The sequence below is a fragment of the Pseudorca crassidens genome, chromosome 10 (genome assembly GCF_039906515.1).
Source record: "Pseudorca crassidens isolate mPseCra1 chromosome 10, mPseCra1.hap1, whole genome shotgun sequence".
Taxonomy (NCBI): domain Eukaryota; kingdom Metazoa; phylum Chordata; class Mammalia; order Artiodactyla; family Delphinidae; genus Pseudorca; species Pseudorca crassidens.
In genome coordinates, this window is record NC_090305.1 from 92,844,652 (window position 1) to 92,857,800 (window position 13,149).

Below are 13,149 nucleotides of genomic sequence, written 5' to 3' on the forward strand. Positions count from 1 at the left end.
ATAATCATTTCTTTCTCCTGGCATTGGATTCCTTATCCACAAAGTGAGGGTGTGGTTGACTTTAAGGTGTGTTTTATTCCTTTTAGTAAATTCCTTTAGCAAATGAAATCTCATAGGAGAAAATAAGCAATATTTAAAGCAGAACTTTGGAAACAGTTTAAAAGTAACTTGCCTAAAGTCACTTACAGTTGGAGTCAACACCTTCACAGACAGGATTTCAGTAGAAAACAAGAAGATACAGATGTCAGGCAAGTCGGCACAGAAGTTTTCCCATGGAAAGGATCATTCTTTATTCTTTAAAAGGCCAGGCAACACATGGCAATTAACATCTAACCAGGAAGCTTTGTTAAGGGAAGGAAAATGGGTTATGCAAAAATGTACTTGGGTAGGATTGCTTATACTTTAAAAAGTTTAGGAAAATCAGATAGTAATGAGCTTAGTTCCAGCTCAGAATATATCTTTTATTTGGGAAAATGAAGGAACACACACATAAATCATTTTTACGTTGGATACACTCTTTATCAGATACACTATCTTTGAATGTCATAGAGGATTTCTAACACATGTTCTCTGGACCTGGTCACAAGAGGAGGTTCCTTTCTGTTAATTTAATCTACTCCAGTCACAAAGACATTCTTAAGTCTGGAGAAGCTCTAGGTCTCTGAGTAAAAATCATAAAAGTTGTTACTCTGCCTTCTATTCTTTTTATTCATTTCCTCACTTGATCTTCTTAACAACCTCATGTGATAAAGCAGGATATTTTTATTGTGCAAATTTTATAATCGATGGATATGATTTTTGGAGAAGTCATTACTTGCACAAGCATACACAGCAAAGGAATGTCAAAGCTAGGCCTAGGACTCTTTCCACAGGGTCAATGGAGCCAAGTTTAGTGCACATTACGATCACCCAGAGAGACTACTAAAAAATTTATATTTTTGAAGTTCTTCAAAGGTCTAGGGATGGGCCCAGAAATAGTGCTCCGTGTAATTCTAAAGCAAGGCTCAGTTGTGAAAAACACTCACGTGCACACACACACACACACACACACACTCTCATGCATTATCACAGGCCAGCAAACAAATATAGCCCCCAGCCATTATATTCTTAACTACTCAATAGGGAAGGATGTTCACCAGAAAAAGTTCAAGATTTTAGTTCAAATCCATATGTTTCATGGAATTAATATGATATTAAGGCAGATGCTTAAAATAATCATCTATAGCATATTTCCTAGTTTGCATCATGGGATAATTCTCCTGGGCATGCAATTCTATCCGTAACATTTGTATGACAATCACTTGAATTCATTAATACTATTTCTCCATTGATTTAAACATATTAATTAGGACAAAGCCCACACCACGACTTGAACCCTTGATCTATATGCACAGTTTAATAATCATTGTACCATAGTGATTAGAATGATTATGGGGATACTGTGAAAAATTCATTTGCTGCAGCTAAGCCAACAACTTTGAATTTGTGTTGAAAAACAATTACTGAGCTTAATTAGGAGCATATAATGATGACAGCAGTTATTTCAGTGATTGATTCCAAAATTAAAGAGAGCTGGCCAACTAAGTGCTGTATAGCCTTTGCATTGAAAATGAAAGGGAACACAAAGGTTAAAAGACCATGTATGACAGTATTACAGTGCTGGCAAGGAGAATATTCGAAGCTTCAGATAGGCCTAAAAAATAATAGTTTTCGCCATTTTCTTCTTCTGAAATTAGAACAAGAGGCCGAACAAATTTCTCTAGAAAAAAATTTGGCAGATAGCTCAGGCAAATGAAATATACTATTTTTGACTGCTGTCTTTCAACTTCCTTTATTAAAATGAAGTTGAGGTGCACAAGAATTGGCTAAATAATTTAAAAGTGACAGAGTTTGTTCAAAACCTCTGGATGATTTGATATCTGGTCAATCACTTCTAATCTTTAATAGGGTAGATTACCTAAGTCCGTATTTCTTTTCTACTGTTGTAGATATTTGCCAGACTTTTTCCACGGGATGTTTCAGAATACTCCTAAAAAAGCCAGTGACATCTGGAATAATGCTATAAAATGTCATTCCTTTCTTACAGTTAGCTACCTCTACCAAAATAAGGGAAGAAACTGCAAAGCTGGCATAGACCCTAAAAAAATATGATTTGGAAATTGGCTATATTACATAGGAAGAGGCCACTCACTTGTTTTTCTGACTGATTATCTTAATTGAATAGTTTAAAACGGGCTTCCCTGGTGGAGCAGTGGTTGAGGGTCCGCCTGTCGATGCAGGGGACATGGGTTCGTGCCCCGGTCCGGGAGGATCCCACATGCTGCGGAGCGGCTGGGCCCGTGAGCCATAGCCACTGAGCCTGCACGTCTAGAGCCTGTGCTCTGCAATGGGAGAGGCCACAACAGTGAGAGGCCCACGTACCACAAAAAAAAAAAAAAAAAAGAGGTTAAAATATCTCTTTTCTTAAATGCTTTGTATGACTACACACAGCTTGTGCCCTAGAAATATATCTGTTTAAGTATGTAATATTCTTATTTCAAAATGTCTGAATATTTTGATGGAAGTTAGGGGTTGCAAGGTGGGGGAAGTGAGTCCAGTTAAAGATAATTACTGGCTATTCATTCATCTTGAAATGACCAAATGCAATTTCTAAAACATCTTATATTTCTTTGAAAATAAATATAACTGTTAGGCCTTTCTGATACTTAATTCATGTACAAAAAGATTGTTGACTAATAGGTAAGCCAAGAAACTTTTTGCAGCCTAAAATAGAAACTTCTCAAAATGCATTTGTTTTTGTTAAGGTATAATTTTAGTTTGGCATTTCTAAATACTGTTGAAATATTTCTAAATACTGTAGAAATACTGAAAAATATTCAGTATTTCTAAATACTGTTGAAATTAATTTTCCTAGTAAGAGACTAACAGAGACAATCATGTTCTAAAGTACTCTGGTTATTTTTGTTTTGTTATCGGCCTCAAATTGGCATTGTAAAATCTTTGCTGGCTTTCTTTGTGCCACTTCTAATATATTTTTCTTGGATTTCTATGTCTAAATCATTTTTTTTTTCTTTTTGCGGTACGCGGGCCTCTCACTGTTGTGGCCTCTCCCGTTGCGGAGCACAGGCTCCGGACGCGCAGCCTCAGCGGCCATGGCTCACAGGCCCAGCTGCTCCGCGGCATGTGGGATCCCCCCGGACCGGGGCACGAACCCGCGTCCCCTGCATCGGCAGGCAGACTCTAAACTACTGCGCCACCAGGGAAGCCCTGTCTAAATCATTTTTGACATTCAATTTTGCAGTATCAGTTGTGCGTGTTCAGGTATGGTACGTGTTATTTGAAAAGTTGCTATAGGAATAGGGCAGCCAGGTTTATTGACTGAATGTCTACTTTTTATTTCTCAAGAGTTCTATTGCCTCTTTGTACACATTTGGGTGAATGTTCATAATCTGTAAAGAGTAGAAGATCTTCAAAATAACATAGTTATTGATATCACAGAGCTCATGAAGACAATTATCTTTTATGAAACTGGTGGGATATATCCACATAAAACCATGTTTTGTTTCATTTTAACAGTCTCAGGAATTACAGGTGCATGTTGTTTAACACAGGAGTGGTCAACTCTGTATATCAGAAACATGATTTGATTTTTTTTTCCTTGAAGGTGGAAGCAAAATGGCACAGATATTGATTTTACCATGAGCTATCACTACAGGTTGGACGGAGGCAGTTTGGCAATCAGTAGCCCCCGCACAGATCAAGATACTGGCACGTACCAGTGCCTGGCCACCAACCCTCTGGGAACAATTCTGAGCCAGAAGGCGAAGCTCCAATTTGCATGTGAGTTTGTGGGAAAAATCTATAATCTTTATGTTTCTAAAAATATATTTTTATTATAATCATAGTAGAAAAAAATCCAGCTTTGCCAATCACATGCTCTTTGAGAGCAAATATGAATTTATAGAGGCAAAAAGTTTTAACAGTGTGCATTTTGTGAATTCAGACTCCTGGGGATAGCTGAAATCTATTTCAAAAAAGGAAGGAAATATCAGTGTTATTGTATTTTGTGAATTATATTTATAAATATCTCTGAAAGTTCCAGATATACATATTAAGATAAAGATTATATATATTACTCTTTTTTCCTTTTTCTTTTGCATTGGGTATTAGTATGCAGAGCACACGAAGCAAAAGCTGAGGGCAGAGATGTCTTTTGGGGGAGGCTAGTATTCTCCCAGGAAAAGTGATCATGCATCCACAGTTTGATGTAGGTGGAAATAAAGTAGTTGCCAAAGGCAGATTTTATATTAACTGTAACAATGTCCAGCTGCATCACAAAAATGTCATCCAAATAATTACCTTGGTGACATTTGGGGACATTAGCAGATGAACAACAGACATACTGCTCCTTATATAGTTTTTTTGTAGTGTTTCCAGGGGCTGAAATGTTTCATATTGGATCCAGGGAAAGCCTTGTTTGAAAGTAATTACATCTGTTGATATGGATGAAGTAGAAGCCTTAAAAGTCTCCTTTTGTACCCCCTCCCTGACCCAATCCCTACCCGTGTCCACCTCAGAGGATATATCAGGGGCCAAAGCGTGAGAAGCTACTCTTTGCAGCCCTCATGAAAAGGTCTATGCTTCTGTTACTTTGAAAAAGTAATTATTTTGAAATTTAAAAAATAAAATATATGTCCAAAGCCCACCCTGTAGAACTACTTTAGTCATCACTAGATATATAAATTAACAATTGGGTCTGTTTCCCATTGCAAATCTTGTGTTCCAAATATGTGTTCTTGTGTTCCAAATATGCCTTGTTCTACACATAGTTCCCCTATGTTGACCATTCTGGGGATGGCATTGTTTCTGAATATGTATGTGAGCATATTCAGAAATAAGTACACACACACATACGTATATATATGCATGCGGTCATAAATATACACACATTATACATATGTACATATATGTATGTGGTCCTATATATACACACATACACATGTATACATACACACAAACATTACTAAGTGTATCTGAATGTATTTATATCTGCAGAAATCAAAGGATAATGCAAAAGTTTATAGAGCTAAATGGAATCTGAACAAAGGCTGATGGCTGCTTGAACCTTACGGTAAAGATAAACACAATACTTGATGTCTGCATTTCAGCTAAGACCAGCACTTGGAAAAATAATAGCAAGCAAAATACTAATAAGAAACTTATTTTACAGAAGTAAACAATTGCTCCATAGACTGTCAATGATCCTGCCAAAAGAATTATATCTCCTACCTGGATAGGCGATAACCCTAGAAGATACACATGATTTGGATCAGATTGCATAAGAATAAGTTTGACTTTCTGGCAAAGGAAAACATATACAGCACATTTATTTGCTATACCCTGGAGTTTCTCTAAAGCTATGGATTCTATCCATTCTTGAAAATAACTGAATACTTACGATGAAAATTAATGCACTATGCTTTACATGGCCATCTATTTCCTCCTCTTTGTTCCCCTTCTTAAACAAAAAATATATATTTTTATTCCCCTACATTATTTTTTCTCACCTTTTTTCTGCTTTTAAAAATACGTGTAACTAGAAGTTTTTCAAAGTTAAATCATATTTTCTCTTTGCTAAAAAAAGAGGAAAGGTTTCAATTAAGAAGAAATTGTATGCTTTCATTTGGATGAACGGGAAAATCAATTCTGTCCTTGCTGACTTTCTTGTCTCTTCACAAAATTTTCCTTTTTTTGAGTTGAAGGTGTGTGACTGTTGATCCCTAAAATCGTTTCTATTACTATTCATGCAGAAAGAAGAATGGCCTACATCCATTAGCTGATCTTTCTCCTGCAGACTTAAAGGATCTTATGTTCCAAGTCTTAAACTTGAAAACAAGAACAAAAACAAAAAAAGAACCACATAACTCTGACTTTCGTGTGCAGTATCTGTAGTGGTCCCACGCCTGAAACATTTCCTGCTAAGTCCATGGAGAGATTTGGTTGAGTGTAATTATCTCTTGAATCAACCCTAAACATAACCAACATATTTTAATCACCTATAAAGTATCTCCCTTCATTTCCTGTATTTCATAAGTACTCTCGCCACCTTACTTAAGTCAGTTGTTCATTCCAAGTAGTAAATAACTTCTTTTCAAAAGGTGAACATACCAGGTCTAGCTTTGCTACTGCTATTATACAACTCTGAGTGGTTTACTTTTTGTACAAATGAGCACAAAGATCTTAAAGATGAATCGAAAAGTGTTGATGGGGACTTCCCTGGTGGCACAGTGGTTAAGAATCCGCCTGCCAATGCAGGGAACATGGGTTTGAGCCCTGATCCAGGAAGATCCCACATGCCGTGAAGCAACTAAGCCCACGAGCCACAACTACTGAGCCCACGTGCCACAACTACTGAAGCCCACATACCTAGAGCCCATGCTCCGCAACAAGAGAAGCCACTGCAATGAGAAACCCATGCACCACAATGAAGAGTAGTCCCAGCTCACTGCAACTAGAGAAAGCCCACAGGCAGCAAGGAAGTCCCAGTGCAGCCAAAAATAAATAAATAAATAAATAAAAACATCCTTTAAAAAAGAAAAATAACACCTTAAGTCAAGACATAGACCATGGAAAAAAGCAGAAAGCTTTCTATTAAAAAAAAAAAAATGTGTTGATGACTTACAGCCCAGAAGACTCCACTTACAAATTCTTTCTTCTAATCTCATTTAAGAGATACAGGATATTAATTTTGCAAAATAGGTTTTCTGAAATTTCGTTCAAAGAAATTACATTTGTATCCACATGCAAATCTATGCATATGCATAATCTCATTAATAAGGTTACTCTTCCAAAAAGAGAGGAAGGGAAAGAGAGAGGCAGAGAAATAGAGAGACAGAGAGAAGAGAGGCAGAAAGAAAAAGAGAGAACATAATAGAAGAGAAATATCCAATTGGGAATTTCTCTATGAAAACATCCTGAACATCACTAATCAGTACAGAAATACAAATCAGAGCCAGAAAATGCTGCTTCACACTCATGAGCATGGCTATTATTTTAAACACACACACACACACACACACACACACACGCACACACACGCAGAAAATAACAAGAATTGGCAAGGATGTGAAAACATTGGAATCCTTGTGCATTACTGGTGCGAATGTAAAATGGTACAGCTACTGTGGAAGACAGCACGGCAGTTCCTTAAAAACTTGAACATAGAATTACCATGACACAACAATTCCACCTCTAGGTAAATGCCCCAAAGGATGGAAGGGACTCAGGCAGATGTTTGTATACCCATGTTAATAGTGGCATTATATATAACAGGTAAAAGGTAGAAAGGACCCAAATGCCCATCAACAGATAAATGCATTAACAAAATGTGGTATAAACATACAACAGAATATTATTCCACTTTAAAAAGGAAATTTTATAATTCTATTACATGCTACACCATGTATGAACCTTGAAAACATTTTGCTGAGTGAAATAAGACACACACAAAAGGATACTTATCGTAGGATTCCATTTATATGAGGTAAGTAACTAGGCAAATTCCTAGACAGAAAGTAGAATGGTGGCTTCCATGGACTAGGTGAAGGAAAATGGGGAGTTATTGTTTAATGAGTACAGAGATTTAGTTTGGATTGGTTACAAAATTCTGGAGATGGATGGGGATTATACAACAATGCAAATGTACTTAATACTAAAGAATTGTATACTTAAAATGGTTTAAATGGTAAAGTTTATGTTATACATATTTTACCACAAGTTTTTAAAAAGTGATATCATAAGAATTCAGGGGAATAAAAGTAATCATTTCAGTTGGCTTTTTTTCCTCCCATAATTATCAAAAAAAAAAAAGAGTAAGTTTTCCTTATTAAGTATCTGTTCTGTTTCTTTGCACAGAAAAAGTAGAATCCAAATGCAAGTCTCCAACCAAATGGAAAGTTTCTAAAGCCAAGAGCCGCACCCTCAACTTAATTTGAGTTCTCACCACTACTTTCATAAATTTTCAACATTGTCTATTTTGCTAGAAAGGCTTTTGTACCTTTCTGAACATCGCAACAATGGTGGTCAAATGCTAATATTTTCAATACAAACAGATCTGAGTTCAAATTCTATCTTTGTAAAACAACCAGTAGTATGATATTAGGTCACCTCTTAACAATATTAAGCCTCTTTTATGAAATGTATACAATGAGAATTACAGCAGCATCCACAGGACAGTGAAATGGATTAACTGAGGTAATGAATGTGAAACCCCTGGTCCCTTATAGGCACTCAGGAAACGGTAACTCTAATTCTTCTTTTTATATTTTCATTTACTCTCTCAAGTTGGCCAAACATCTACATATTTCAAACTGCTACAGTTACTCATAAAAAAATCTAGTTTACATTTTAAAACTTTCTCCAGACCAGCTGTTCCCTTGTTTTCAAGACTTTTAGGTATTTGACATATATTACCTTTCTTGAACTGTGGAACAACCATAAGAGGAAGATGCTATTGTTGTCCCCATTTTACAGATTAGAAGTCTGAGGCTCACTGAGATTGGAATTTTTTTAAAAGCATATTGTTAGAAAACCAGTTGTAACTTGAGTATAAAAGTTCAGATTCTAAAACTTATGGCTTTTGTGTTAAGGTATTCAGTCCTTTTCAAACACTGCCCACACAAATTATGTGGACCTTTTTTCTTTATTTCATTTGCTATTGGTATAATCATTGTTGAAATAATAAGCCATATCTGTAGGACAGTAACCTTCACAATAAGCCTGGTGGTAGATGCTGTTGGTGCCGGGTCCAGATCCCTTTTAACGGGCAGTGGGCTCAGCTGTTAATGCCCACAGCTGCCCCTGTTCTTCAATGCATGCCCTAGAGCTCCCCATGGGGTCAGGATGGATCTAGACAACAGCTGAGACACCTTCTTGCTTAGCCCCTTCCCTTGCTCTATCCAGTTTCCATCCCTCCATTTCTCCTGGGAGTGCTTCCTCAATAAATCAACACCCTGAATCTCTGCATCAGACTCTGCTTCTAAGGAGCCCAAAGTAAGACAGACACTAAACATTTAATATAAGATATTTATCTTCTTCTTGACAGAGAAATTGGGTCCAGAAGCCCTAATACAAATTTCCATAGGTAAGAACAAAGCTATACATCAAAATAAAATTGTGTCAACAACTCTGCTTCCTACCAGTTGGCAGTCAACTGTATAGTGCCACTTTGACCTTCAGAACAAATGAATTATGAACAGCCTTTCAGTAACTAACTTGTCCATGGGAGAGACTCTGTAGGTAAATACATTTAGATAGTTGATGACTTTTGTTTGCAACTTCTGTCCTGATGTTCAGAAATTCAAAAGCACCCTTGGAGTTTATATTAGACTCAGCCTGTTAGAGTCTGCCTCACCTTGAATCATCCCACCATGAAACCATCTTGAAATGCAGCCCAAATATAAAAAAACTCTGTTATGAAAAATCCTCCTAAATCAAATCTGTCTTTAACCAGCTATGTTACTCAGACAAGTCAGTCATCTCTGTGGACTTACCAAAAGTATGTTTTGAACTATTTAATTGCAAAAGTCTCCTTCAGTTCTTCCACGCAAGATTTTGTCATTCCAAATTCTCAGATAGATTCTAATTTAAGCTCTTCTCTTCTTCCTCTACCCAACCTCAACCCTAAATCAAATTCAGCAAGTGTCTAGTCATCAAAAGCTCCTGTTATCACCCTGGTATTCTTGAATGATAACACCGGTTTGACTTTTTACAAGCTACACTTGTAGCTGCTTTGAATTTCTTTTATTTCTCAAGGACTTTGGTGGTAAAGGTTGAATGTAGACTCCTTCCTTTCATATGTATGTTAATGAATTACTCCGTACTTCTGTGAGAGAACATTGCATCTGTCATTGCTGTTTAAAATGTCATCCTTGAGTAAAAAAGATAGGCATTTTGAAAGAAATCCATGATTTCACTGAGCTGTATTTTTTTTAGACACTCATAATATACAACTCTACCAATGAATAGATCAACATTGGGATAAACGTTACTTATGAATAGGGCTTTTTTGGTCCTGCACTATTTAAAATTTAATCACAGATACCATTTCACATAAGTTTGTTCCATTATTGCTGGAGCCTCCTAGCCTAGCTAGACCGAAGCTGGACTAGTTGAATAAATGAATGGTCATTTATTTATTCATCCACCAAGCAACCAGAAAACACCTTATTTATATGCATCAAGCACTGTGTTAGGGAGTAAAGATTAAATGATAGATAAGAAATAGCTGCTCCCTGTCTTCACAGAGCAGGCAGGTGAAATCTTGAGTGCAAGAAAAAAAGGAAAGAAATTGCTAGCATTTGCATAGTACATATTATATAGCAGGCACCGTTCCGAGCTTTTTATGTAAATTAACTTCAGTGAGCCTTACACAACAACCCTATGAAGTTACTATAATCCCATTTTCAGATGAGCAGATTGAGGCCACAGAAGAATTAACTAACTTGCCCAAAATCACACACATAAGTAGCACAGTCAGTATTCAAACCCAGGCAATCAGAACCTGGAGTCCAAGTTCTTACTGCCCACTGTACCTCCTCAAAAAAAGCATCAGATGATGTGAGATGTAACCTATAAGGGAGACCAGAGAAGGAAGTAGTAAAGTTTGTCTGGATTGGACAAAGGGCAAAGGAAGCCTTCCAAAGGCAATTGGGCTTGAACTGAGCCTTGGAATATTAGTTTGTGTTCCAAACACAGAAAGTAGGTGGAGGAGAACATTCAGGTTGACAGGAGAGTGAGAGGAAATGCAAATGCAAACAAGTCTCAAGCATTAGAGAAAATGAGAGGGCAATGGCAAAACCCAGGCCAGGGTGCCTGGAATGTGAAAGGCCATGATTTAGAAATAACTGGTTTTCTAGGACAAGGCTGAAACATAATTTGGAGCCAGGTATATCCAAATTTTGGAGACCCTTTATTTCCAAGCTTAATCTACAAAAAATGGAATGATTGGGTGATATTAGGAGATGACAGAGAAACCTGCAGAACTTCCTCATATCATGAAGCTTTTAGGCAGAGGTATCAGGCATGAACTGCCTATGTTTGAAAAATATTCCCCACTCTATGTGACATTGTGCACAGGTGTGAATTTAAGTGTAAAATGGAGGTGTCAGTAGTACCCACCTTATGTAGGTTTACTGTAAGGCCCAAATATTTATGATTACATGTAGAGCAGTGGGTAAGGGCACCTGATATATTGTTGTTGAGTTGTTGATGGAGAGCTTGGCAGAGGTCTGCCCATGCAACTATTAATAGCCCAAGTTTGGGACTTCAGTACTTATCCTATGAACAATGGAAATACTTTGATGTTAAGAATTTTGAAGTTATTTATAGAACGTTGCTTGAAAACGCCACATACTTTTCCCCTTAAAAATATCAGTCTGATAAATTAATGATATTACTAATATTATTAAAACCACGGTACACATATTTAGGGATGTTCCAAACCTCATTTCTAACACTTGTAGGATGGGGTTAAGGGATTCTTGCTCCGTGTCACAGGGTTGATTTTAGGTGGCTCAAGGTTAAAATGCGATAATATTTCATTTTAAAGGGCTATAAACATGCAGGCATTTACAATCACCATAATTTTTTTTTCCAGAGAAATGCCAAGGGTTTTATATCTGCAATGCTGTTCATCTTTATTCTATACCTGTAAGCTCTCCTAAACCATGTTTTACAGATGAAGAAATTAAAGAAATTCGAAGTGGGGCAATTATGTTACTCGTCCAAGGTCACCAACCTACCACAGACTTAGAATTCTCACATCTCCATCTGAAAATAATTTTTAAATATACATTTATTTGTAGATAGAGGAAGTAAAACAGAATCCACATGAATCCAAAACCCATAGTCAGAGAACAACAGAAAAGGTCTCCAAGTAAAAGTAATGATATCAAAGCCTTTGGCTCTTTCGAGAAGGATTTCTAAGATATCTGTATATTTGTAGGTGATGTGCATTTTTATTTCTGTCTCTTGCCCAGGGTCTGTACAAGCATGAAAAACAACAACAAAAACCCTCTCACATCTTAGAAATAAATTTTAAAATCTTCATTGGGTACTGATGAATTCAGAATGTCTTTAATATTTTTTCATATATAAGAAATATAAAAACAGTTATACATGATCCTGAAGATATACTGACAAAGTGCATTTATATCTGAAAAGCGAATTAAAACTCAAGAGAAGGGGTTTTAAAAATAACACAAAAACGCATTTGGAAACTGTAAAGGCTCTGATAATTGTGAAGTGTGTGTTAAGTGGGTAATGCATATCTAATTATAAATGTAAATGCTAGATGGTTTTTAACCTTTTTTTTTTTTGTACATCAGAAAAGTATCTAAACAAAGTGGGTAAAGAAATATTTTCCTTTAATTTATTAAATAAAAGAAATCTGATAAATTAGTATTGATTTTTAATGATCATTTTGGAAACAGCATTAAACAATGTAGCAATGGATTTAATATTCTGAATTTATCTTAATGTAATAACTGTCAGTGGGTATCATAAAAAGGAGAAGAGTTTGCCTTCGCTTTTAAAACTAATCTAAGCCTTAAACAAATGGACTCAGAGCAGCTGCATGGTTGAATTATAGCAAGCCACTGTTATTTTTATTTTTTTCAATCAACAGGAGAGTGGATTATCCAATGTTTTAGCCTCATTTTCTCTTCATCATCACTGCTGGACATCTATTTATGTATCTTATCAGAAATGATACTTTTTAAAAATGCAGGCCTTCTCTTATCCCTCACCTCTACTCATATTCAGCAGGACCTAGTCTTTTTGGTCCATTTGAATAAAGTTGTACATTCGAGGTGCACAGGCAAAGAGCTGGGGTGGGAGAAGACAACGTTAGAAAGTAAGGTATTCATCCGATCAAAACTGAGATTTTCTGATGTGTAAAACTGAGAAAGAAACCCAAAGCTGAAGTGCTTATTTATTACTCTTATGCTATCTGACAAGTGATTTTGAGGAAGTTTTGAACATAGCCTGTAGAGATTTTGCTTTTGAGATTTATAAATTTGGTCAGGAATCACAGCAAAATTTTTATTTGTACTAACGAATCAGATGAACTATTTTCTGGGGTTTATTATT

At 36.3% G+C, this 13,149-nt stretch overlaps 1 protein-coding gene across 1 annotated transcript in view; it reads left to right on the plus strand.

Annotated features, from left to right (window-relative positions):
- The window catches only part of CNTN6 (contactin 6), a 157,652-nt gene that overhangs the window by 10,096 nt on the left and 134,407 nt on the right, over nucleotides 1-13,149 (plus strand). Inside the window, 1 exon segment of the mRNA XM_067755234.1 lies at nucleotides 3,665-3,840. Within this exon segment, the coding sequence (XP_067611335.1) occupies nucleotides 3,699-3,840 (142 nt within the window). The 5' untranslated portion in view covers nucleotides 3,665-3,698.